The sequence below is a fragment of the Epinephelus lanceolatus genome, chromosome 5 (assembly GCF_041903045.1).
Source record: "Epinephelus lanceolatus isolate andai-2023 chromosome 5, ASM4190304v1, whole genome shotgun sequence".
NCBI classification, from domain to species: domain Eukaryota; kingdom Metazoa; phylum Chordata; class Actinopteri; order Perciformes; family Serranidae; genus Epinephelus; species Epinephelus lanceolatus.
The window spans coordinates 36,188,883-36,213,782 of NC_135738.1; the positions used below are offsets into that span (position 1 = coordinate 36,188,883).

Sequence of the window (24,900 nt, forward strand, 5' to 3'; positions counted from 1 at the left end):
GGGTTCTCTCCAGGTACTCCAGCTTCCTCCCACAGTCCAAAGACATGCAGGTTGGGGATTAGGTTAATTGATAACTCTAAATTGTCCGTAGGTGTGAATGTGAGCGTGAATGGTTGTCTGTCTCTATGTGTCAGCCCTGCGATAGTCTGGCGACCTGTCCAGGGTGTACCCTGCCTCTCGCCCGATGTCAGCTGGGATAGGCTCCAGCCCCCCCGCGACCCTCAAGAGGATGAAGTGGTTAGAAGATGAATGGATGGAAATTAAATTAAACAGACAAGACAAAAGTCAGCAAACTAACATTACACAGATGTCTCTAAAGTTAGCTAACATCGGCCTACATTAGCCTCCATGAGTTACTGGTCATACCATGCCCCCAGGAAGTGTGTCAGGCTTTGAAGTCAATTATCTCAGTGGCCAAACAGTGTACCTGCACTGTCACGTTATGCCTGGTGGGCCCAAAAAGACTTTATCTCATTGACTTACATGGCAAAAGAGATGTCTGTAAATCAGTGCCTACTTTTTTTGAGCGTCACAAATTCGTTACTTGTTTCACATTTGGAAAGTCTAGAAGAGCCACACGAATGAATCATTTTGTCCCCATTCAAGTTAACGGAGCATTAAACCAGAAGCACCTAGCTCGGCCAGTGGAAGTCTCCAGTGCACCTGTTCTATGGGCCACACAGTGTAAAAGCAATGTCAATTATTAGGGTAATTTAATACATTGCAGTTGAACCATTTGTTGTCATGCGCCACTGAGCAACTTTGATAGGAATGAATAGAGGTCCACCTCCAACACTGTATATAGCGCTCTATATATCTCTTTATACATCCATGGGTCATACTCTACTGTGATGTCACCCATTGGTTTGTGGACTTAACCTGTGAAACCTCGAGTCTGGTATTTTGGCCATCGCCATCTTGGTTTTTGGAGCAAGATGTGACCATATTTGGGCGAGAGAAGCTGGTGCTGTGGAGAAGCGAGGGGTGGATCTGACTGAGAAGCTGAGGACACTATCGGTTCTTCCAAAAGTTACATAGTCTGGCTTTAAGAAAATGACTTTTTGGCCCAGAAGCTAAATCTCATTACTTCAGTCCTGCTGAGGTATTCGGTGTTATCAGACAGATACAGCCCCCTGCACATCTAAAGCTTTCAGCTCTGTGAGAAAGCTGCTCAGCAGTCAATATAAAGACCTTGACCTTGAAAAGGAAGATGAAAAGATCAAAAGCATTACGAGAATTTGACTTAAAAGTTGAGATAAAAGTTGGGATTCAAGTTAATTTGCAGCCCTTTGTCTCTATCTCTTCAGCATTCATGGTTTCACACACGAGTTTATGTAATATCAAAAGGGGAATTAACAATTGGAAAGTTTTGTAAAATGTCGGTGTATGAGGAAACTAAACCCTTGATAAGGTGAGAGAAACACAAAGACAAACCATGACATTTTATCTTGCTTTAATTCAGCATACAGATATAAATTATTTGTTGTCAAATTACATTACTTAGCTGCACATGTTATTGAGTTCAAAACATAAGTGTAAATTTCAAAAAAGAGCCATAATCTTTTTACTTTATATGAAAATCAAGACACGGAGCTCACAACTTTCACTGTAGAAAAGGTGGGGTAACCCATAGCTTATACTCTAATGATGACAACAGGTGGAGTTGGGAGGCATTGCTCACTGATCGCCTTTTACAGTGAATGTAGTTTCTTTCAGTTAGTTCAAATTACAATGTAACAGCATATCACAGTGTTGACGGTCCGACTTTAAGTGTTGTACTAAGCACAAATACACATATTGTTGCACATACTGAACTTCTTCAGTCTGAAATGAAGAAAATGTTTAAGAATAGTAAAAGGGTGTCAATTCAAACTCTTCCGCATACATTTTCATTAGCTATATATGTATGACAGAAAAACACATATTTGACAATTGTAGTTTTAAAGGTTGCAGCATTACGACACATTAAATGGCCAGATTTTGTTCATTAGAGGCCCTGATAGTGGATGTGGCGTTGCCATGGTTACAGGTTGGACGTCTCTCCTGGGATGGCTTTGCTGTCCAGGTAGGTGATGAGCGTCTTCACCCAAGGGGCTGAAGGTCTGACACACAGCTGACGACCTGCCTTTGTCTTCAACCTGAGCACACACATGAACAAGACGGTCAGGTTGAGTGGATTCATGCGTAGATACAATGATGTCAGAGATGTATTTCTGTAAGGCTGTGTACTTACAAGATGGCAGAGTTGGAGCACCGCTGGCTGGTCTTGATGTAGCCAGCCACTCTGTCTCTTGGCACCTCGCTCTCATTGAAACGAAAGCAGCATTTCTTTGGGCCAGTACCACGCATACCTACCAACAAACACACACACAGGAATGAACAACTCGTGGCAAACACACAGACGTCCTGTGCTTGTTACTTTTCTGTTCCCTTTTTAATTTCCTCTGACCCTGCATGAGCCTAACTTACGTACTTCAGTTGTTCCATTACAGTCATGTGGCGAAATTCTTGATGTGTGTTTAAGGATTGATTCAACTTAAGAGGGTAAGCTGTTCGATACTTATCATATGTATCATATTCCAGGGTGGATTTTCTCTTTAAGAGGAAGACTGGAACAACTTAGTGTTGGTTCCATCGAATCAGGGTTTCTTAATGTTTAAAGCTGCACTGATAGTTTTTATGTTTGGCCACTCAGGGGCGACAACACAGGACATATTTTCTATTATGTTATTCAAACTTTGTCTGCCCATCAACATAACATGAAATGGGGATACATTTGCTTTTGTGAAAAGTGGGACTTTATAGAACTTACGCTCTACCTGTCATATATTTCAGTTTTTAAATGTACTGTCAAGCTAATTATTTGAATTACTGAAATGATTGATATTTGGTCCTGTTTTTAAATTCACCTTTTTATTCTTCATTTGTCCACTTTGTTTTTTTCTTTAATTCTTTTTTTGTGAGATTATATTGTAATGCAATCATGTTGTAATATGTGTTTATGTGTATTATTTGCCTGTGCTAAAAATAGAAAGTCCAATATTTACACTTGCTTGACTTGTTTCATATGAATTTGAGAATGGCACAGAGTTTGGAGGGAGCTTTAAAATGCTAATACTGAAATTATTGTACATTTAGGATATACAACTTTAAGAAATCCATCTAAGAATACATTGTCCTTTTGCATATTTCCCATATTTCTTTTTCTCTGTTGGAAATAAGGACACAAAAAGCTACACACTAAATCATATTCATTCTATCAAATGTATGAGTGTAATCATAAAGATATTAAAATAAGATTACATTTCTTCCCCTCTTCCACACACTGAACTATAATGGTCAAACTTCTTCTTACCTTCACTGAGAGTGATGACAGCCAGCATCAGCACAAACACAGACAGAGCGAGACGAGGAGCAGCCATCCTGATGTGAGTGTTCACAGTGTAGCAGTTGGTGAAAGTCTCAGTTGAGCTGGATTAACCTGTTCTCTCCGCTGTGTGAAGTTGTACTTCATCTGATTCTTTTATACAGTACAGAAGTAGTTGGGTAGTAGTGGGGGCGATCCCGAAGCTCAGATTTGGAATTGTCTATGACGTGTCAGTATCTCTCACCTTTATCTGCAGGGGGGTTACCAGAGTGGGAGTTTCATTTGGGCCTTTCTGTTTGTCTTTATTTAAGTTGATTTCACTTCCCTAATCGAATTGACATTCACTGAACCCTGCCTTTAACCTGTGAAGAATTAAGGAAGTAATTTTCTTTGCCCCGAACGTGGTTTCCCTGTGAATTACACATTGCTTATATGATTGTGACCAAAACTTCTGTACTTTCTGCGTGCTGCCCACACGTCACAGCCATAAAAGTTCTTTGAGAGCAGATATATGAAAGCAATCAAAATGAATATACAAATAGGCAGCAACCAGCCTTTTTTCCCTATAAAAATTAAATGGCTTTTTGTGCAAAATTCAAAATTTAATTTCCCCAGTGTAAAACATAATATTTTGCCTGACAAAATTCCTGTTTGGCATTATATCAACAAAATCTCAGAGAAAGATTCTGAGTCACGGTGGTAATGTGGAAATGACTTAGTTACATGGTATGCAGTGCAGCTGTCATTACAATGAAAGTTAAAATGAACAGCAGGAAAAACCGTTTGGGGATTCTCAAGGGTTTTTACAAAGGCCACTGCACAACAATAACAATTATATAATAATAGTTCCTTCAATTCCAACAGGGCCTCGCGACCACCTGCGGTCAGTGCTTAACCTGCATTAACACGAGGATGAAGACTCCATTTTTAAGAGTTTGGACAGTAGTTCCAAACCTTGAGGTCAGGACATCTTACTACAGTAATACACACAACCTCACAGACACTTGTCACTAGTAGTACTATGTTGTCTATCTGTGTGTGTGTTTCTATAAAGTTTGGTCACATTATGTGAGTCTGTTTAGAAATTATGTGCCTTTTTGTTATATATAAACATTTCCACTGGACAGAATTATAAATCGGTTTTTGTGCTTTTGTTCAAATTTTCATTTTTCTTCTTGTAGATCACAGGTCAGCTCTTCAGCTTGATGAAAATGCTTTATCAAATAATCTAGGAGCTAAAATCACCAATTTGTGGTTGTAAATCTCCACAAACCACTTCCGTTGTATTTAAGGTTTACATCCATCAAGGTGGGCACCCAAGATTAGTGTCATTTAGTATCTGACCAAATTAATCAGCTTCTGTTTATGAGATATGTTTTAATGGCAGGAAAAGTGTTTCTGCAGAACATTATGATGTCAGGGTGAAGTTGACCTTTGACCTTGTGGATATAAAATGTCATTATGTCATCATTATACCCTATTTAGACATTTGACATTTGTTGAAATTTTGTAATATTAGCAAATAAATTCTTGAGTTATGGCCAAAAACATGTTTTGTAAGGTCACAGTGATTTTCCTTCCTTCCAAATTCTAATCGGTTCATCCTTCAGTCCACGTGGATGTTTGTGCCAAATTTGAAGAAATTCCCTCAAGACCTTCTTGAGATATCACTTTTACGAGAATGAGACAGATGTGAGGTCACAGTGACCTTGACCTTTGACTACCAAATTGTAAACAGTTTTTTCTTTAGTCCAAGTGGCCTTTTGTGTCAAATTTGAAAAAATACCCTCAAGGTGTTCTTGGAATAACGTGTTCACAAAAATGACATCTCGACCTTTGACCACCAAAAGCTAATCATCGTCTAGTCCAAGCAAACATTTGCGCCAAACTTTTTTTTATAACACATATCTTTATTGATTTTTGAACTTGGTACATCATTCGTTCAGGATAATTTGTTATATCTTTCAAGTCTTTAAACAACTTCCCTCCCTCCCCCAAACCCTGAACACAGAGCCAACAGTATAAGAAAACAATAACAATAATGTGTTGTTATGTTGGCAGCTGCAAATAAAGAAAATAACTTAAATATGTACATATGTCCCTGTGGCTACAATATGTACAGCACGCCTACATGTCATCAAGTAGATATATAAATACTCGACTGACAAACAAAACACAAAAAGATACTTATGTATACATAAAAATAAGAAAAATAAAATATTATGTATGTAAAATAAAATAAAAAGAAACAAGAGAAACAAACTGAGAAACAATACCTAAATAAAATTTAAATGAAATAAAATAAAATAAAAATAAATTAAATTAAAAGGGTACAGTCTTACTTGGTAGATGTTAGGTTTAAGGAGTTAGGATATCAGGTCTTGATTTCAAAAATATGATAAATGAATCCCATGTTTTATGAAAAATATGACTCTTTTGGTTGATTGTATATGTAAGTCTTTCAATCGACAAGCAAGAAGAAAGTTCAATAATCCACATGTTCAAAGAAGGACAATTAACACTTTTCCAATGTCTGGCAATAAGACGTTTCGCATGTATTAAACAGAGGTTAAGCAGCTTACTCTCATGTGCTCTCAGGACCAGTGTTTCTGGTGACAGTCTGAGGATGCAGATCTCTGGGCATACAGGGATTTTTTTCTGGATTATGATGGAGATTGTATTAGTTATATTTTTCCAGAATTCTTGTAAATATTTGCATTTCCATATACAGTGGTATAGGGTTCCCTTCTCCGTTCTGCATTTTATACAACTATCAGGGATATTAGGATTAAATTTATTGAGCTTTTCAGGAGTATGTTCTCATAAGCCAATTATATTGGATCAATTTCAATCTGCTATTAATAGATAGTGTTTGTGCTTGATAGCAAGATTTTTCCCAATCATTTTCAGTGATTTCTCTTTGAAGATCCTCTATCCATGCCATTCTTTTGTAATCCGAAGATTCCAAAGATGTCTCTACCAGATTCTTATATAATACTGAGATCTTACTTTTAGCATATGGGTCAGATATTGCCAAGTTTTCAATAGTACTTAGGGGAGGACATTGATATGATTGCATCCTTGAGTGGATGAAACGCCGCATTTGAAAGTATTTAAACATATGAGTTTGAAGGATCCCAAATTTTTCTTTAAGATTATCAAAGGACATGAGGGTGTTATCTGAATAAAGATTTGCAATCTTCTGTAGTCCCAATTGAGCCCAGAGTTTGAATCCACGATCTGATTTGCCTGGTGTAAATAAAGAATTGCCCCAGATAGGAGCAAATTGTGAAAGCCCAGTCGGCACTTTAAACATTTCCTGTGAATCATGCCAGGCTATAATTGTGGTTTTAACAAATGGATTAGCTGTATTCTGCTTAAGTTTTTTGAGAGAGTCAGATTTGCGCCAAACTTGATTAAAATTTTTTGAGATATCACACTCACAAAAATGAAATGAAAGAGCTAATCATCGTTGAGTCCAAGCGAACATTTGCGCCAAATTTGATTAGATTTTCTTGAGATATCGCGTTCACAAAAATGAAAGCAATGAGGTCACAGTGACCTCGACCTTTGACCACCATAGCCTAATCAGTTCATCATTGATTCCAAATTGATGTTTGTGCCGAATTTGAAGAAATTCCCTCAAGATCCTTTTAAGGTATCAAATTCACAAGAATGGGACAGATGGACATCAGTCCCAACGGACAGACAACCATAAAACTTAATGTCTCTGGCCTTGGCTATCACCAGCACGGAGGTGTTATTATAAGGGGTTTGGAGTTGTAAATACGTACACTAAAACAATATTTTTTAAAGTAGCACAAAAATAAGTGTATAAAATGTGCGCTTCCAAAAAGTAGACGTATACTGCATCAGTACTATTTCTCATCATATATGTACATATTGTACTGTAACAGTTGACCTTTCTGTGAGAGCTCTAGTACATCTGCATGTCTGACTCATAGCTCTGCACTTTTAACATGACTTAGTCATAACAATCCTCCAACCGCATGAACCAGTCATGTGTGAAGACACCTTGCAGCATGAGGAGGAACTGAGTGTAGTGAAATGATACACACTGAACCTTTATGTTAGTTTCATGTAAGAGAAAGATGTGTCCTTCTACCTATGTGTTGTTGTATCTTGAAATAAAATAAACTCAACTTGTTCATTTTTTTGGACAAGAAAGCAATCATTTTTCAGAAACAACTCTCCAATAAAGTTGTATGACAAAATAATAATTTTAGCTCTACAGTACGGGTCACAAAGAGTGTCAATAAATGGCTAATTATGCTTAAGTAATATATATGTATAAAACATGCACAATAATTTATAAGTTAGGCTATACATTAGTAGCCTGGTAAGACCACTGCAATGACATGAGCTCAACTTTCTATTTCGCTCTCTGTATCAGTGTGGACTCGGTGCCACCCCGAACACTTTCAGGGAGTGGAAGTATTCACCTCAACAAACAAACTCCTTCAGCCAATCAGCGTAACAAAACACTCAAGCCTTTGCCAAATCAAGTTGCAAGAATAGCGAAAAATGTCTTCCTTTAAAAACTCTGCAAGTGCATACTCTTGTTCATGTTTAATTATTGTTATTGACTCTATTTATGCAATTACATCACTTATTGCTGTGTTTACTCAACTAGGGAGCGGGAGCTGCCATTAATGATCGTTGGTCTGCAGCAAAATCATCAAGTTATCGACAACGGTGTAGATCCCTGATTGGACCCGGTTGGACTGTAATTTCAGGAAAGAGTTCGGGGCAGCAGTGAGTCCAGACTGATACAGAGAGTGAAACAGAATGTTGGGTTCATGTCATCACGGTGGTCTTACAGGCTAATAACTTAGGAAATGTTTACATTAAGATAAAGGAACAAGCAAACCTCTACATGAAGACCACGGAGCATGTTCACTTATTTTAACCTTTACCAAAACTAAGTCAAAAGCTGGACTATGGAAAAATAAGTGGACGATATAACCATTAAGCAAACACGTATAAAACATGGCTTAGCTTTAAACTTAATGACATACATGTTAATTAATATATTTAACAACCATTTACTAACATTAGCTATTAAATGTCAACAAGAGACATTTGTTAACAGTTAATGCTTATTATTGTATTAACTGTTAGTAAATGCTTATTACTGTATTAACTAATGTTAATAGCATCTTTCAAAACTATTTAACAAAGTATAAATGAATAGCTTAATTAACATGAACACCATTAATAAATTATTACTAGAGATGTTAGTTAACTGTTCATTAACCATTAGTTAATGCTTACGACTGAATTGACTAATGTTAATGTGCCCTTACTGTAAAGTGTTACTGTACTATTAATAACACACTCTTGCTTAATGCAGTACACTCCAGGGGATTTTCTGTGAGAGTTTCACTTAGTGGATAATGTTGTTGTGTTGTGTGTGTAACTGACATGACCAAGTCAGTTGTCTCTAATATTTATAACTCTTCTCTATTTGTTATAGTGTTACACTAAACGTTGCTGTCACAGTATGATTTTTCAGACTCCCAGCAGGAGTCCTCATGAGTTTTATGTATTCATTTGAGGAAAGTTATAGTCTCCTCGTTGCTCCACACAGACTCTGTCTCTGTTATATAAACATCATAAATCTGTTTCTATTGCAATTTGTTGCACTATGCTTCTTTCTTTCTTTCACCAAAAAATAACAACAGGTTGATGGAAATATACCTAAGGAATCAGCATGGACAATACCAGAACCCTCAAACTGAAGTATTCAGTCATTAATTCATTCATTATCCGTAACCCTATTAAGGGTGGTGGGGGCCCTATCCCAGCTGACACTGGGTAAGAGGCGGGGTACACAGGTCGCCAGTCGCTCACAGGGCAAACACATATGGTACATCCCAAGTATTTTATTTGACATTTCCTTGCTTGAACTGGAAATCGCTCTGGTGCGCCATCTTGAACTGTCCCAAAGCTTTTATTTATGCTCTGAGGAGCAATGAGTGAGTATACATAAGAGCAGCCTTCATGGAAGTCTTTTATTGGCCGACATGCCCCCGTATTGTACTGACTGGACGCTGCAGCTGATTGGACTGATCTGATACATCACATTATATTGGAGTTTTTATACTAGACTGAAGACAGATAAGAGATTAAACTCCCAACTTTTATAATATATTTGTTTTCTCATTCACCATCTAGTTAAAAATCAGCAGTGGAAATTATAGGGTAGAACAACACAGGGACCACCTGTCTTCATTAGGAAGATTTTTCTTTTCTCCACCTGTTATTTCCCCAGTTAACTTTCGTTCTGAATAGGCCTACAGTTAAAGCGAGTGTGCTAGCAAAAAACACTTAATACATCATTTATCATCATTTCCATTCAGTCATATCTGAAGCTGATAATCATTACATCATTTCAACTTTGCCTGAAACATTTAGCCTAATAAATAATATCCAGTGTTCAAAAGACACCACAATCGTACTCTGGGTTATTTATATGACTGAATCATGTAAACACATTCTGTACCTGAGCGGGTACTGTTTATGCGCAGGTCTTGTTAAACAGAGAGTAACACTAATACTCTGGCAGTGGTAACTGTGAAACTTAATCAGTATTACATGTAGCACAGTGCTCATGTATTCAGACTCAAACAGCTGTCAAAGCTGACTGACAGCTGATCCAGCTGTAACAGCTGCTGCTGTCATCAGGACCAGGTGTCGCTTCATGAGATGATTCAAACATATATATACCCTATTTCCTCTCTACCTGCATGGTGCATGGTGGAAAAGATGCAAGTGAGGGAAACGTGGATGCAATTTCAGAGACTTGGGATGCACCCATAGAGACAGACATGCTCACCAACGGGCAATCTAAGAATTTACCTAATCTGCATAATTTTAGACTGTGGGAGGAAGCTAGAGAACCTGGAGAAAACCCACGCTGACATGAGCAGAACATGCAAACTCCCCTGAGGCTCCAGAGACTCCCCTCCACTTCCTGATGACAAAGTCAGCTAAGATGTGAAATGTCACTTTAGAAAAGTTGATATGACACACATGAAATTTTAAATGTATCTGTGGTTTGCAGAAACCTACAAGGCCAACATTTCCCTCTGGTGACTGAGCTTCAAATACTGGAGTGTAAATAACTAACTGTTTTGCTATTGCTGGAAGCTGGAGAGGTCTTTGATGTGTTTTCTGTTGATTTGCTGCCCTCAAGTGGTTAAAACAATAATCAATACAGCTGTAAAATTACAGACTAACAATACTGCTATCCAACCGGGTGATGTGGGGACTGCTTTATAAACATTTGATACAAGAATCTTACAAACTAACAGATCCATTATTTTCGCCATCAGGTAAGGAACCAACAACACTCAAATGTAACAAAATAAGACACAGTTCAGTTTCAGATGCTTAAAACATTGATTGAACATCTCCTGCACACTGCTTTGTAGAGTCCATTCTTTTTGTCATAGCATTAAGGACTTGATCTCCTGGGTGTCTGTGAACTTTGGGTAATGAAACTCATTGGCCTCTGTTCCAAAGCACCACACCTGTGTGTAGTTCTTGATTTCTTCCAGCTCGTACTCTGTCAGGCATTTCCTCAGAACAGCTGAACATGGGGTAAAGAGATATCTCAGATATTTTTTTTCTTGATCTCATATGGAAATCACAAGTCTCTAAAATTAGGATTAAAAAACACAACAACCCAAAAACGAAACACTGGTGGGACAGCCCTGATTAGCATGTTGATGGGAGGTTTGGCCATTCAGTGGGAGCACATTGATTGTAAGGACCAAAACATTTACTGGGAACAGGTCTTTGCAAGTTTATACGGAAGCATAGAACTGATAGGCCAGAAAAAAAGCAAACAAGTCAACAAAATAAAAAGATCATTATCAGGTGATAACATATAAAGTTTCTTGTTATAACAAGATTTTTGTTCTGTTTTTACAAGATATTGTTGTGTTACGACAAAAAGCTTTTCTTATTTACCTGATACTGATATGTTTTGGTTTTTTCTCCCATGTTGTGGCATCAATACGCTCAGCAATACACTTCCTGAAGTTCAAAAACACCACAAAGAATTCTCCATTTTTTTTTTTTGATTAAGCCAGCAATTGTATCACGGTTGGTACTGGTGCCATTGATGGGTCGTACATACCAATTTTGGCCCGGCAGGAGTACCACTGTGACTACTTCAACTGTAAAGGCTGGCATCCCATCATTCTTCATGTAGATGGAAAGGGACTATTCTGGAATGTATATTCAGAAACAGCTGGGAGTTTGCACGATGCTTGAGTGTTAAGACTGTCCACATTGTGGGAGTTGGTTGAACGTGGCAGTCTTTTCCCTGCTGACACAAGGAACATTGGAGGAGTGAATGTTGGATATTACATCCTGGGAGACTACCTGTCCCTTGCAGAACTGGCCTCTGAAACCATTCCCTGACACTGGTCGGCTGACACCAGAACAACAGTGGTGGTAAAAAATGCCTTTGGCAGACTGAAGGGAAGGTGAGGTTGCCTTATGAAACTGTCCGTGTTGTATCTACAAAGCTGATTCATTTATTTTAATGTAATTACAACTATCTAAGAAATGATAGGAGTCAAAAGCAAGATGAACAGAAGTGTATGTGGTTTAACAAAACTTACTTTATATCAAAAAAATGTGCAAAAACAAAGTGAAGTATTGAGAGCAAGCAAATACAAATCGGTGCAAAGCTGGAAACTATACAAAAGGTGCATTAAACAACAACCAATACGCTGCTGTCAGCCGTAGCAGCAATGTCCAATACTGTCCACATACGTTATCAGCTAGTTGAGGGTCCTGAGTCGCGCCGGCCGCTCATCGCTTGTACGAGCTGGTCCAGTGTACTAAGGAACGCTTGGTTAAAAGCTTAAGTCTCCTGATGCTGTTCCCTTGCCAGCTCTACTTCCTGGCGCCTTGCATCCCTGGAGTCCTCCAGCATCATGCGGAGGTGCTGGTCCTGATGCTGTTGCAGCTCCAGGAGTCTCTCCATCTGCCTCTTGTGAGACGCATGCATTTCCCTCAGGACAGTCACCAAATCCTCCTGGTCCTGTCTCCTTTTGCCTAGATGACAAAGCAAACAGGAATGGGACAAGTTGAGCAAAGCATTTCTGTCCACGTTTGTCTGGCAGAAGGATGTGAGTATGAGTCATTTTGAAGATTAAATTGTTTATATCCCTCATGTCCAATGAAAAGTATGTTTGTTAAATGTGTTGTATATGCAGTGGGATTGGCTGGGCCACCTTAAAGGTCAGTCCACCTTAAGAGGGCCTGATCTCACGTTCCCCATAATAACGGACGGTATAGATGGTTTGTACTGTCTTTTCCGCTCCCGATGCTGTACTCCAGCTCTGCACCCCCGCCTCTTTCTCCTTAAGTCCTTGGGGATCTCCGGTCTCTCGCTGGGGTGTACACGACTGTGACACAGCGCCAACAGCTGATCACGGGTGTAAACAATCGAGCGGTGGCTGAATGAGTCTCCAGAAGTCACTTTAAACAGTTCAGAAGTGAGTAAAAAGCACAAAACAAATCTCAGCAGTTGCAAATATGTTGTTGAACGGGACCTGGACCCCCTGCAGTTTGCATATCAGACAGGCACTGGGGTGGATGATGCAGTCATCCAGAACACTGTCTCACCTGGAGAACACTGGAAGTGCTGTGAGTCATGTTGTTGTTTTTTTACTTGTCCAGCGCTTTCAATACAATACAGCCATCTCTGCTCAGGGGGAAGCTGGAAGGAGCTGGAGTCGACCACCACCTGGCTGCGTGGACCATCGACTACCTCACCAGCAGACCACAGTATGTGAGGCTTCGTGACTGTGTGTCTGATGTGGTAGTCTGCAGCACAGGGGCTCCACAGGGGACAGTCCTTCCCCTGGACAACACCGCTCACCCCCTGCATGAGACTGTCCGTGCACTGAGCAGCTCATTCAGCAGCAGACTGCTTCATCCACAGTGCAAGAAGAAGCGCTATGGCAGGTCATTCATCCCATCAGCTGTCTCCCCAAGCATCCACTCCTTTTGCACGGTTGAGTGTTTGCTGTGTTCTCACCTGAAACTTTATTTTTAGTTTTGCGTGGTGTGAGTGTGTAACCTCGCTCCCCCTTTTCTTCCCCCTGACTAGCAGTTCTCAACTTATACAGACACAATTTATTTTTGTATGTTCAGGTTTTATCTTCACTTAGGACTGTCACATAGGTTTTCATGGTTGCTGTTTTTTTAACATCTTGTTTTTAGTTCATATATTTAATAAACCTAATGGTTGTTACTTGGAAACCTCGTCTCTGCTGTCCCCTTTGTGTCAAATTGGTAAAGAGGACCATCTGAAATGGTCCCGGTCCTCACCCTGCGGTCACATACAGTGGTGTGAAAAAGTGTTTGCCCCCTTCCTGATTTCTTACTTTTTTGCATGTTTTCCACACTTAAATGTTTCAGATCATCAAACAAATTTAAACATTAGTCAAAGATAACAAAAGTAAACACAAAATGCAGTTTTTAAATGAAGGGTTTTATTAATGAGAAAGAAAAAAATCCAAAGCTACATGGGCCTGTGTGAAAAAGTGTTTGCCCCCCAGCTCCTGTTAAAACATAACTGTGGTTGATCACACCTGAGTTCAATTTCTGTAGCTACACCCAGGCCCGATTACTGCACACCTGTTCCCAATCTAGAAATCACTTAAATAGGACCTACCTGACAAAGTGAAGTAGACCAAAAGATCCTCAAAAAGGTACAGACATCATGCCGAGATCCAAAGAAATTCAGGAACAAATGAGAAAAAAAAGTAATTGAAATCTATCAGTCTGGAAAAGGTTATAAAGCCATTTCTAAAGCTTTGGGACTCCAGCGAACCACAGTGAGAGCCATTATCCACAAATGGCGAAAACACGGAACAGTGGTGAACTTTCCCAGGAGTGGCTGGCCAACCAAAATTACCCCAAGAGCACAGCGACGACTCATCCAAGAGGTGACAAAAGACCCCACAACAACATCTAAAGAACTGCAGGCATCATTTGCCTCAGTTAAGGTCAGTGTTCATGACTCCACCATAAGAAAGAGACTGGGCAAAAATGGCCTGCATGGCAGAGTTCCAAGATGAAAACCACTGCTAAACAAAAAGAACATTAAGGCTTGTCTCATTTTTGCCAGAAAACATCTTGATGATCCCCAAGACTTTTTGGGAAAATATTCTGTGGACTGACGAGACAAAAGTTGAACTTTTTGGAAAGTCTGTGTCCCATTACATCTGGCATAAAAGTAACAATGCATTTCAGAAAAAGAACATCATACCAACAGTAAAATATTGTGGTGGCAGTGTGATGGTCTGGGGCTGTTTTGCTGCTTCAGGACCTGGAAGACTTGCTGTGATAAATGGAAACATGAATTCTGCTGTCTACCAAAAAATCCTGAAGGAGAATGTCCGGCCATCTGTTCGTGACCTCAAGCTGAAGCAAACTTGGGTTCTACAGCAGGACAATGATCCAAAACACACCAGCAAGTCCACCTCTGAATGGCTGAAGAAAAGCAAAATGAAGACTTTGGAGTGGCCTAGTCAAAGTCCTGACCTGAATCCTATTGAGATGCTGTGGCATGACCTTAAAAAGGCGGCTCATGCTCGAAAACCCTCCAGTGTGGCTGAATTACAACAATTCTGCAAAGATGAGTGGGCCAAAATTCCTCCACAGCGTTGTAAAAGACTCATTGCAAGTTATCGCAAACGCTTGATTGCAGTAGTTGCTGCTAAGGGTGGCCCAACCAGTTATTAGGTTTAGGGGGCAAACACTTTTTCACACAGTGCCATGTAGCTTTGGATTTTTTTCTTCCTCATTAATAAAACCCTTCATTTAAAAACTGCATTTTGTGTTTACTTGTGTTATCTTTGACTAATGTTTAAATTTGTTTTATGATCTGAAACATTTAAGTGCGGAAAACATGCAAAAAAGTAAGAAATCAGGAAGGGGGCAAACACTTTTTCACACCACTGTATATAAGATGCATTGCTGCAGTTTACTACCCAATAGTAGGCCTATGTAGAAGTTTAAATGAGCATAACTTTCAACATTTAAAGCGGTCAAATTGAGCACTGGAACTTTTCAAATCACAAATACAATTTTCAGACATTCTATAATTTTACATTAGTAAGGTTTCAAATGGGGTAAAGCACTTTTATAGTGTGGTTATTAGCTATAGCATCCGATTACATCTTTCTCCACAGTTCTGGGGGACTGATTGTAAACCAAGCGTTTTGCCAAGGCTAATGCTTTCTTACCTGGACGTCGCAGCATTACAGGGAAGCCGGTGTCTGTGGAGGTGGACGAGTACGCTGCTGGTTCCGGGCTGTGTGGCGTCAGATCGTGGCGAATCCGAGCTTTCTTCACTGGCAGAAGGGGTGATGGAGTCCTCACTACCGGAGCCTGTGTCGCTCTCGGTTGAGAACGTCGCACCTTATGCAGAAACAACGATACAAAACAGCAGTACAACGTAAACAGCCACACGCAATGAGTCGCTAGTTAATTAGCGGGATGCTAACAATGTGTCACGAGCGGGCAGAACTGGTTAGCACGTAAGCCAAAACAGTAAAGATTTCACGCAGGTTTGAACAGCAATAGGTTCGTTCGAGATGAGCCAGGCCTGCGCAGATTCGATCACCGGCGATCGGCGCACAATGCATGCCGGTTAGTTTTGTGTCCGACTTCATCCTGACTTGCTCTGACGTATTACAAAAGTGGACTGCAGTTGCTCTCCACCGACTGCACCGCCTGGCTCTCACCTGATCTAACAGCTGATTGGTACAGATGTCGACTCAACAAGATGACGTTTTAGATAAACTACTCATTTTTGTTGAATTCTAGAGATTAAGATTGTATTTGTCTGATCTGAAGGTTTATTCTGTGACCAGAAAACATGTTGTGTGACTGATGGTGAGAACTAACTGATATATGGGTCTGATCACTTTTTTAATGAATTGACATAATTCCAGACAGGATGTTAGTGTGTCTGTGACTTCCTGTACGGACTGAAGGCTGCTGGAAACTGTCGGGAAACTGTCCGACTTCACTGCGGCTTTTTGTCACCGCCCCCCGCTGCGGCCGCCTGCTCTCGTCTACTTTTCAGGCGAGGCGCAGTTCATCTCGAACGAGCCTATTGTTAGCGTAACAGTGAAGTGAGATTAAAAGCAGAGTACAGGGCTAACACATTAGCTAAGGCAACAATACTCACTGTTGGCCTCCAGCAGGGACTCCAGCGGAGCCTCTCTTCCGCTGCCCGTCGGCCTGTGTCTACAAATGGCGTGCATTGTATCGAACCACCGCCAGGTCTTTCTGCTTGCGCAACTCCGGTCAATATTTCAAAAAAAAAAAACAACAACAGACATGCTCCAGTGTTGAAAACAATCCGCAGCAATGGGTGTGCTTTTTAAAAATGGCGGGTTTCCGCTTTGTTCGTCGAGTCTTTTGTCGAGCAAAAGTGACGATTATCTGATGACCAATCAACAGACGGCAATCTTCTTCTTCTTCTTCTGTTTGGTTTTACGGCGGTTGGCAACCAACTTACTGGAGCATTACCGCCACCCTCTGGACTGGAGTGTGAACAGGCGAGTAACAGGAAACAAAATAAAAAAAAAAAACAAAACAAACAAAAAAAAACAACATTTAAATCCTTCGTTCCAGCCCTGTCTCTCTTAAAAATACCAATACCCTTCCATACATCTTGGATGATTCATTGAGGATGCTCTCTAAGGAAAAACATACTCTTGCTTGCTTTGCTGCCTCCTTTATTTTCTTCCTCTCCTCCTCATATGCTGGACACAACAATAACACATGTTCTACAGATTCCAATTCCCCACAACACTCACACTTTCCTGTTTGATGCTTGCCTATCATATTCAACGTCTTGTTTAGTCCTGTATGCCCTATTCTCAACCGAGTAATAATCGCCTCTTCTCTCCTCCTCCTACTGACTCTCCTCCCACCGCTCACCTGTTTTTGGATGTTGTACAGATGCCTACCTGTGTCTAAAAAATCCCACACCTCCTGCCATGTTATATGCATATGGTTCTTAATTATACTTTTTGCCTCCAATTTGCTCAACGCCACATCTAGTTGTATATACTGCGACTTGAGAGCCTGTTTTGCCAATGCATCGGCGCCCTCATTACCATCCACACCCATATGTGCTGGGACCCAGATGAAGCTGACCTGAATATCCTCCCGGTCTAGTTCATAAATAATACTGTATATTCTGCAAAGAATGTCTTGTCTGCAGGACTTCCCAGATTTGATGCTGGCCAGTGCTGCCATACTATCTGATGCCACCACAGAGCTCCGGCGCCCATTCGTTTTAACCCATTCCAAACTAACCATGATGGCTATCAGCTCTGTGGTGTACACTGCCAGTTCGTCTGTAGTCCTCTTTTTAATAGTGACCCTCTCCTCTGGGATATAAACCGCAGCGCCCGTTCGCCCAGTTTTGGGATCCTTGGACCCATCAGTAAACACCATTACTTTATTTACACATTTCCTCTCCAGATACCTCTGCACTACAAATGGCACGGACACCTGCCTCGGTCTCTTTTCAATTTCCCCCTGCAATCTCATATCCACCTCCGTTGGAACGACCGACCAGGGTGGGAATGTATATGTGCCCCTAAGACAGTACTGGATATTTTGCAGGCCTGCACTCTTTGCCCTGTTGTTGCATACCCACCCAAAACTCATAAAATTTGATTTTGTGTGTTCTGCACAGTCAAGCAAGACCGCCTTTCCTGGATGCATATCATTATGTCCTTGCAGACTGACCCAGTACGATAGCATTAACTTAATCCTTCTGAGACGCAGAGGCATCTCACCCATCTCTACCTGTACTGCAGCTGTTGGAGAGGTTCTGAAGGCTCCACAGCATATTCTTAAGGCCATGGCTTGTTCCACCTCCAGCTTCCTCAGGTGACACTCAGCAGCAGACATGTACGCTAAACACCCATAATCCAGTGCTGCCCTCATAAGAGCCCAGTAGATGTTGCGTAAGGCTGTTCTGGACGCCCCCCAGTCCTGCCCTGAGAGACATCTCAGCAGATTATTTATCTTTTTACATTTTGTTTTGACTTTCCCTATATGCTGACCCCACGTCAGTTTTTCATCAAACCAGATGCCAAGGAATCGGACTACGCTTACTTGTTCTAGGATCTGATCATACAGTTTTAGTGATACTGGCTTATGCCTCTTAGAGAAGCATATTACCTGAGTCTTGGCCACTGACATCTTGAAGCCCCACTTATTTGCCCACTGTTCCACCGCCTGGATTGCTTTTTGCATTTTCCCTTGCATGTATGCCAAATTCCGGCCTCTGACCCAGAGGGCCCCGTCATCTGCATAAAGGGACTTCCCTATGCTCTGATCAACCTGCGCAAACACATCATTAATCATAATATTAAACAATATAGGGCTACAGACACTGCCCTGTGGGGTTCCATTCTCCACTGGGTACATCCTGGAGTGATATTCCTTTACCTTAACCTCCACCACTCTTCCCTGAAAAAAGTCCATAATCCAATTGAACATCCTGCCCTCTATACCCATCGCCTCCAGTTTTATCAGCAAACCTTCTTTCCATAACATATCATACGCTTTTTCAATATCAAACATAGCTGCGATAACCATTTCTTTGTTTGTCTGAGCCTTTCTAATTTCTGACTCCAAACACAAAATAGAGTCCATAGTATTCCTCCCTTTGTGAAAACCACTCTGATATGGAGAGAACAACTCTCTGCTTTCCATTATATAACTCAGTCTCTCCGTTACCATCCTCTCCATTGTCTTCCCTAAGTGAGATGTTAACGCTATGGGCCTATAACTAGATGCCTCTGAGGGATCTTTCCCTGGTTTTAATATAGACACAATAACAGACTCTTTCCAGGCTTTTGGAATTCTGCCCTCAACCCATATCAGATTGAACAGCTTCAGCACCACCATCAGCGAGGCATCATCCATATGCACCAGCATGCTATAACATACACTATCTTTCCCTGGAGCAGATTGTCTGGCACTTGAGATGGCTTTCTTTAGTTCAAACAAACTAAACTTACTGTCTGAGCTGTCAGCTGTTGCTACCTTCCTCACCATAACGTTAGGATTACTCGCTAGTGTTGATTCTCTCTGTTGCTTTGCTAAATCTGACAGGTTCTCTGAACTGTGCACTTTCACCAGAGTTTGGGCCAGCAACTCTGCTTTCTCAGCACTACTTACTGCTACTGCTCCATCACCCTGAAGTACTGGAATCTCATTGATACCCACGAATGCCATTCATTCTTCTTATCATTCCCCAAATATCTGGTAACTTGGTCTCTCTACCTATACTGCCACAATACTTTCTCCAGTATGCCCTTTTTGCTGTTCTTATTGTTCTCCTAACTCCTGCCTGGGCCCGTTTATACTGTATTAACGTCTCCATCGAGTGGAGTGTCTTCAGACGCCTGAATGCTCTATTTCTCTCCTTTACCGCCTCCCCACAGCTCTCATCCCACCATGGAACAGCCCTAACAGACTGCAATGTTTTTAGCTCCACCTTTTAGTACCGGGCCTGTGTGCTTAGCCTCGCATCGCCTGGTGTCTATTCACTCTGAATTTTGTCTGGATTCTGGTTCCGGTCTAGAGAGCGGATGCGGAATGAACCAAATTCACCAAACTAAAAGTGTTCACCATAGTAAAACTTTAAATTCTGGCGCACCATCGATTTGGGGTGATGAGGGGTGTAAGAAAATCGATTAACTTAATGGCTTGGGGCTTTTCTTGTAAATTATATTCTTTAAATTAAAAGTTTCGCCGCATTTTTATTAGCTTGGTGCTTTTATTTTTACGGAAAGGCACATCCATCGAATTCCGGATCCTGTCTCACTCGCCCTGGTTCCGTTTCCTTACCAAAACGGCCACTAATGGCCCCAGACTACTGTGTGCTAGGTACCCAACAGATAATACAGAGGGCCCCTCTGTGGGTACCTAGACCAAGAATGGGGACGGTTCCTTTGGTACCATCCACAGCTTTTTACAGTGGAGACAGAAAAAAAGTACCGAACTGAGCTGAACTGTACCGTACTTCTCCGTGGAGACGCGCCTTTTTTGGAGACCAACCAAATGATTATAGGCTATTAAACTTACATTTGTCTGCTAGTTACCCATACTGTTTAAAGATGATTACATATATTGTTCACAATATTTAATTGAATGGAAAAAGTCGGGTGTTGCAACTGACCCCAACCCTGGAGACAAGTACAACACCACAGAGACGGTTGCAACATATTAAAAATACAATAAATTTCACTAATTCACTTTATTTTCCTTTTTTGTGTCAGTAAGCACAATTCTGAGAACATGGATTGTTATAGAGTTATGTTAAAATCTTATTTATTTATATGATAATATTATAGTATTATTATTTATTGGGTTTTGTTTGTGGGGAAATCCTCTGTTAAACTGGGTTTATAGATGTGCATCTTTATGTTGTGAGCATTTATACTTGTGCAGTGGTGTGTCTGTGTCACTCTGCAGTAACACCTCCAAAACACTAGTCAGCTGTGGGGTTTCTGTGAAATGCTGTAACCTTTAGTTTATTCCAAATACATGGCTTATATATGGCGTAATAGCAACCATTTCAAACACAAGTACACAAATCAGCTTCACCATAACAGCATCACAGACAGAGCATTTGTCTTTTGCAGGACACATTTTCCCCACAAATACAACATGCTAATGTTTTAGCACAAGCCTATGTCATTTTACATTGTATGAATTAGCCTAGCAGCTAGCGGACTTTTCCTCTACTCGTATGAAGCCAGGGACGACAGCAACATTTAACAAAGGTAATGTTATGAAATTCAGTTTCATTACAACTAACAAGGTTCACTAGCAAAACGACTGTCTTATTATAGACAAGTTTTCAAAACAAATATAACATGCTAACGTTACTAGCGCAAGTCTATACCATTTCATAGATCCCGGTCCTGTTGCTGGGTTGATGCCCTTCCGGGGCCCTTTCCAGCTCTCCTCGTATAACGGCCGTCTCCTGGTATCCCCTCCATGCTCTTGAAACTGTGCTGGGAAACACAGCAAACCTTCTTGCGACCACATGTATGGATGTGCCATCCTGGAGGAGCTGGACTACCTGTGCAACCTGACTGGGCTGCAGGTACCACCTCATGCTACCAGCAGTGACAAGGACACTAGCAGAAAACAAAACTAGAGAAGAATCAGTCAGGAAGGATAAGGAGAGAGCAACTGCCTGTGGCCACCACATGCAAAACCATTCCCTTTTTGGGGGTTGTCTTGGTTTTGCCTCTGCATTGCACCTGTTGTCACTTTCATTTGCACCAAAGCAGGTGAAACTGATTCACAATCACTTGTGCTTCCTAAATGGACACATTGATATGCCTAAAGTCTACTGGACTTATACCGTGACAAAAAAGTGTTTCCTTAATTTTTTGATCAGTGTACATATAACATAAATTAATTACTTAATTAATAACACATTATTTTGTCACAATTCCTGCTGTAATTTGAGATAATCCAGACCTCACTGTCACTTGACCAATACAGCCTGTCCTCTCTGAATAGCAGACTCTGAGCTCCCTCATGACGTCATAGCCATCCTCCACCACCTGAGGGCAGAGCAGGACAAAACATCTCAGCGAGACAATCAGAACTGGAAATTTTAAAATGAGAATGAAATAAGCAAAAGCACTGCAAAAAAATGAAGATAAGTGATTTGTGTATGTGGTCCCTGGATGTTTCTTGTTATCTAAGTGGACTCGATTCTGCACATGCAAACACAGAGCCACTTTTTTTATTACACATAAAATATACTGTGATTAGTAATGTTGGTAAGTCATAAAGGCCCATAGAAGCTGATGCAGTTGTAAATGTTATAGGGTTAGTTCACCCAAATTGGGAAACCCATATTTCCTAATTTATGCAGGCTAGTGATTACCAGCTATACAGTTAGTTTGTGCTTAATTTGACCAGATTTTGTTATCACTGCTAATGCAGAGATTCACTGTGTCTTTCCAAAAGCACAATGGCCACATGTCTGCCATGTTTCATAAAATACTTATCAATTGAGGAGCCTCCCCTGCTGCAGTGAAACGATGATGTGGCTCTGAAGCATCACTCACTCTGTTAATGAGTCAAAAGAAATTAGTAACCACCAATACATTGCTTACATACTCTACAGTGTCAGGTATAGAGTGGATCTTATGGTGCGTGTGTGTCTCTCTCTCTCCTTTCTGTATAGGTGAGCCACAGAGAGCATGTTCAACACAAGTGCAGTTTTCTCCTGATTTCAGAGGACAGCTGTCACGGAGCAATAAAAGGTTCAGGCACCCTGCAGCTGGTGTGGCAAGGAGGGTGTGTGTGGGGGCGTGGCAGGAAGGGGGGCATTTCAAAGTGCAAGGATGCATGAGAAAGGTTTTGTCAGTTTTGTATTACATTTACACCCATGCTTTCCTGCCTTTTGCTCTCCAGTGCTATGTGCTGTGTCTGTCTGGTCATTATACGTGGTTGTGTGAAAATGCAGAGACATCTTAATTTTCCACATCACCACAGCCTTAGAATACCGAACATTTTGTTCAATATATTTCTTTGAAAATATCATTAAAATTGTAGAATTCTAAGATATAGTTCAAAAATATGACTGTGTTCCTTAAAAAGCTCTGTTGAGCACCACTCACATGTACTGTAAGTCTTACTGGAGCTGTTTCCAGTACTTAAGTACTAAGGAGAACATCATTTCAAAACAAGAGAGTCAACAAAATGAAAACTACATTGATTTATGACTTCAGTAATTGTGACAGTAATGACACACAGTATTAGTGTGTGTTGGAAAGCTGTCTTTTCTCTGGTCCCCCGCCACAAGAAGGTCAGAGGTCAGCCAAGTAAGAACATCCTCATTCCTTACAGCTGGTAGCAAAGCTGAAGGATGGTCTTTGGACTCACTCCACTAACATCTGTTTACTGCTGCCACCAATCTGGAGGGATTCAAGAGAATACAATCTGCAACCTATAGCTGAACTTAAGAGGATGCTTTGGGAATGTTGCATGAATTATTGAAGTACTGAAAAATATAAAAGTCTATCACTGTTATCACCACATGGTTAATAGTTCCTGATGACAAAATTGACCAAGCATGTAGGCTATTTATTTATTTCAAAGTCCTGATTGCATATACTGACACACCAGCTTTTCACTTTGTCATGGGTTTAATATGTGTATGTGCAGTGTACTTTCTGACAGAGATGGGAATGGGATACCTGCTAGGGACTCATTATTCATTATTTATGAGAGAGGAGAGGGTGATGCAAAATGGGGATAGCGCTATAAATTATTTTTAAGCACTTTGGAGGGAGTTCTGTGTTTGATTTGGCTTAGGGGAGTGACATTCAACTTTAAATGGCTATATTTTGTATATTTTTTAAATACTCTCAGAGCTCCAAAACACGCAAGTGGATTTGAAATGTATATTTTCTTTAAAAATCTCCACAATCTACCATTTATCAGAGCAAGAAAATGTGATATATTTATTTATAGTGGAGGGAGAGTCATGCATTTTCCCCAGTCACTCAGGGAGGCTCAAGAAAAAACATTTGTAGCCACAGTCCCCTATTACTCACTATTCAGCGTCACTGGTGGAAATAGGATATTGTCATATTGCGTGTCTGCTTCCATGTATCTCTGACTCTGTGACTTAACTGCTGACAGAGAAAAATCCACTTGACAGATGAAATTTACACCAAGACAAACTCAACGCTCAGGTTTCTTTTGGATCTCCTTTTAGGTTGCCTGGGAAGCGCAGCTTTTTTAAATTCTGCAGCGTCAAGCTGAACACAGACAGACAAATCAGTACCGGACATGGGGCAAATTTACTTTCAAAATAAAAGCGACTATTTAAAAATCGACCTAATTGGGCCTCATGTACACGTGACTGCTGCCATCAAACAGAATATTTAATTAGATAATAGTTTTAGTGGGCCATCTGGAGGATCTTTATTTACACAACATCTTCTAAATCACACATTAAAGAAATAATGACAATAAATAGTAGAAGCCCAATAATTGTTTGGTAAATCAGTTTATAAATCTTCTTTCAATGCTCTTTCTAAAAAGCTGATAACCATTTATTTCGTTAACACTGATTATTACCAATACTGAGTGTAAGGCTTTGCCAGTTATACTCACCAATTGGCTGGCTAACCCTAACACAACCTACGCCTTAAGACAAGGCCGTGGGTTATTTTCTTTTTATCATTTGGTGGTCTTCCACCAGCAAATTCTGAGTATCATACAGTTAACTTGAATGAATCAATGAGTTTTATGCACTAATTTGTGTATTTTTCTGCATCAATTTATGATGGAAATGGCTTTAATTTTGTCAAAAGTCCACTGCCACTATCATGTGTTTATTTGGGAGCACATGTTCTAGATATTAAAGGGGAACACCACTTAATTAGGAATTTTAGTATGTT

The 24,900-nt window shown here is 40.5% G+C and overlaps 2 protein-coding genes and 1 long non-coding RNA gene across 3 annotated transcripts; 1 reads left to right on the plus strand and 2 right to left on the minus strand.

The window, feature by feature from the left end:
• Positions 1-1,436: 1,436 nt before the first annotated feature.
• Positions 1,437-3,567, minus strand: LOC117262095 (C-C motif chemokine 4-like). Its single transcript, XM_033634774.2, has 3 exons — positions 3,356-3,567; positions 2,234-2,351; positions 1,437-2,138 (listed from the first exon to the last, which is right to left on the minus strand). Exons 1-3 carry the CDS (start codon positions 3,420-3,422, stop codon positions 2,024-2,026), a joined length of 300 nt encoding a protein of 99 aa, XP_033490665.1. The 5' UTR covers positions 3,423-3,567; the 3' UTR covers positions 1,437-2,023.
• Positions 3,568-3,696: 129 nt separating this feature from the next.
• Positions 3,697-9,024, plus strand: LOC144463515 (uncharacterized). The gene is made up of 2 exons (XR_013491641.1): positions 3,697-4,327; positions 8,022-9,024. It is a non-coding gene; the product is annotated as an uncharacterized LOC144463515 (long non-coding RNA).
• A 2,978-nt stretch (positions 9,025-12,002) lies between these two features.
• LOC144463514 (uncharacterized) lies at positions 12,003-16,971 on the minus strand. Its single transcript, XM_078168182.1, has 3 exons — positions 16,617-16,971; positions 15,667-15,841; positions 12,003-12,463 (listed from the first exon to the last, which is right to left on the minus strand). Exons 1-3 carry the CDS (start codon positions 16,690-16,692, stop codon positions 12,262-12,264), a joined length of 453 nt encoding a protein of 150 aa, XP_078024308.1. The 5' UTR covers positions 16,693-16,971; the 3' UTR covers positions 12,003-12,261.
• Between the last annotated feature and the right edge of the window lie 7,929 nt (positions 16,972-24,900).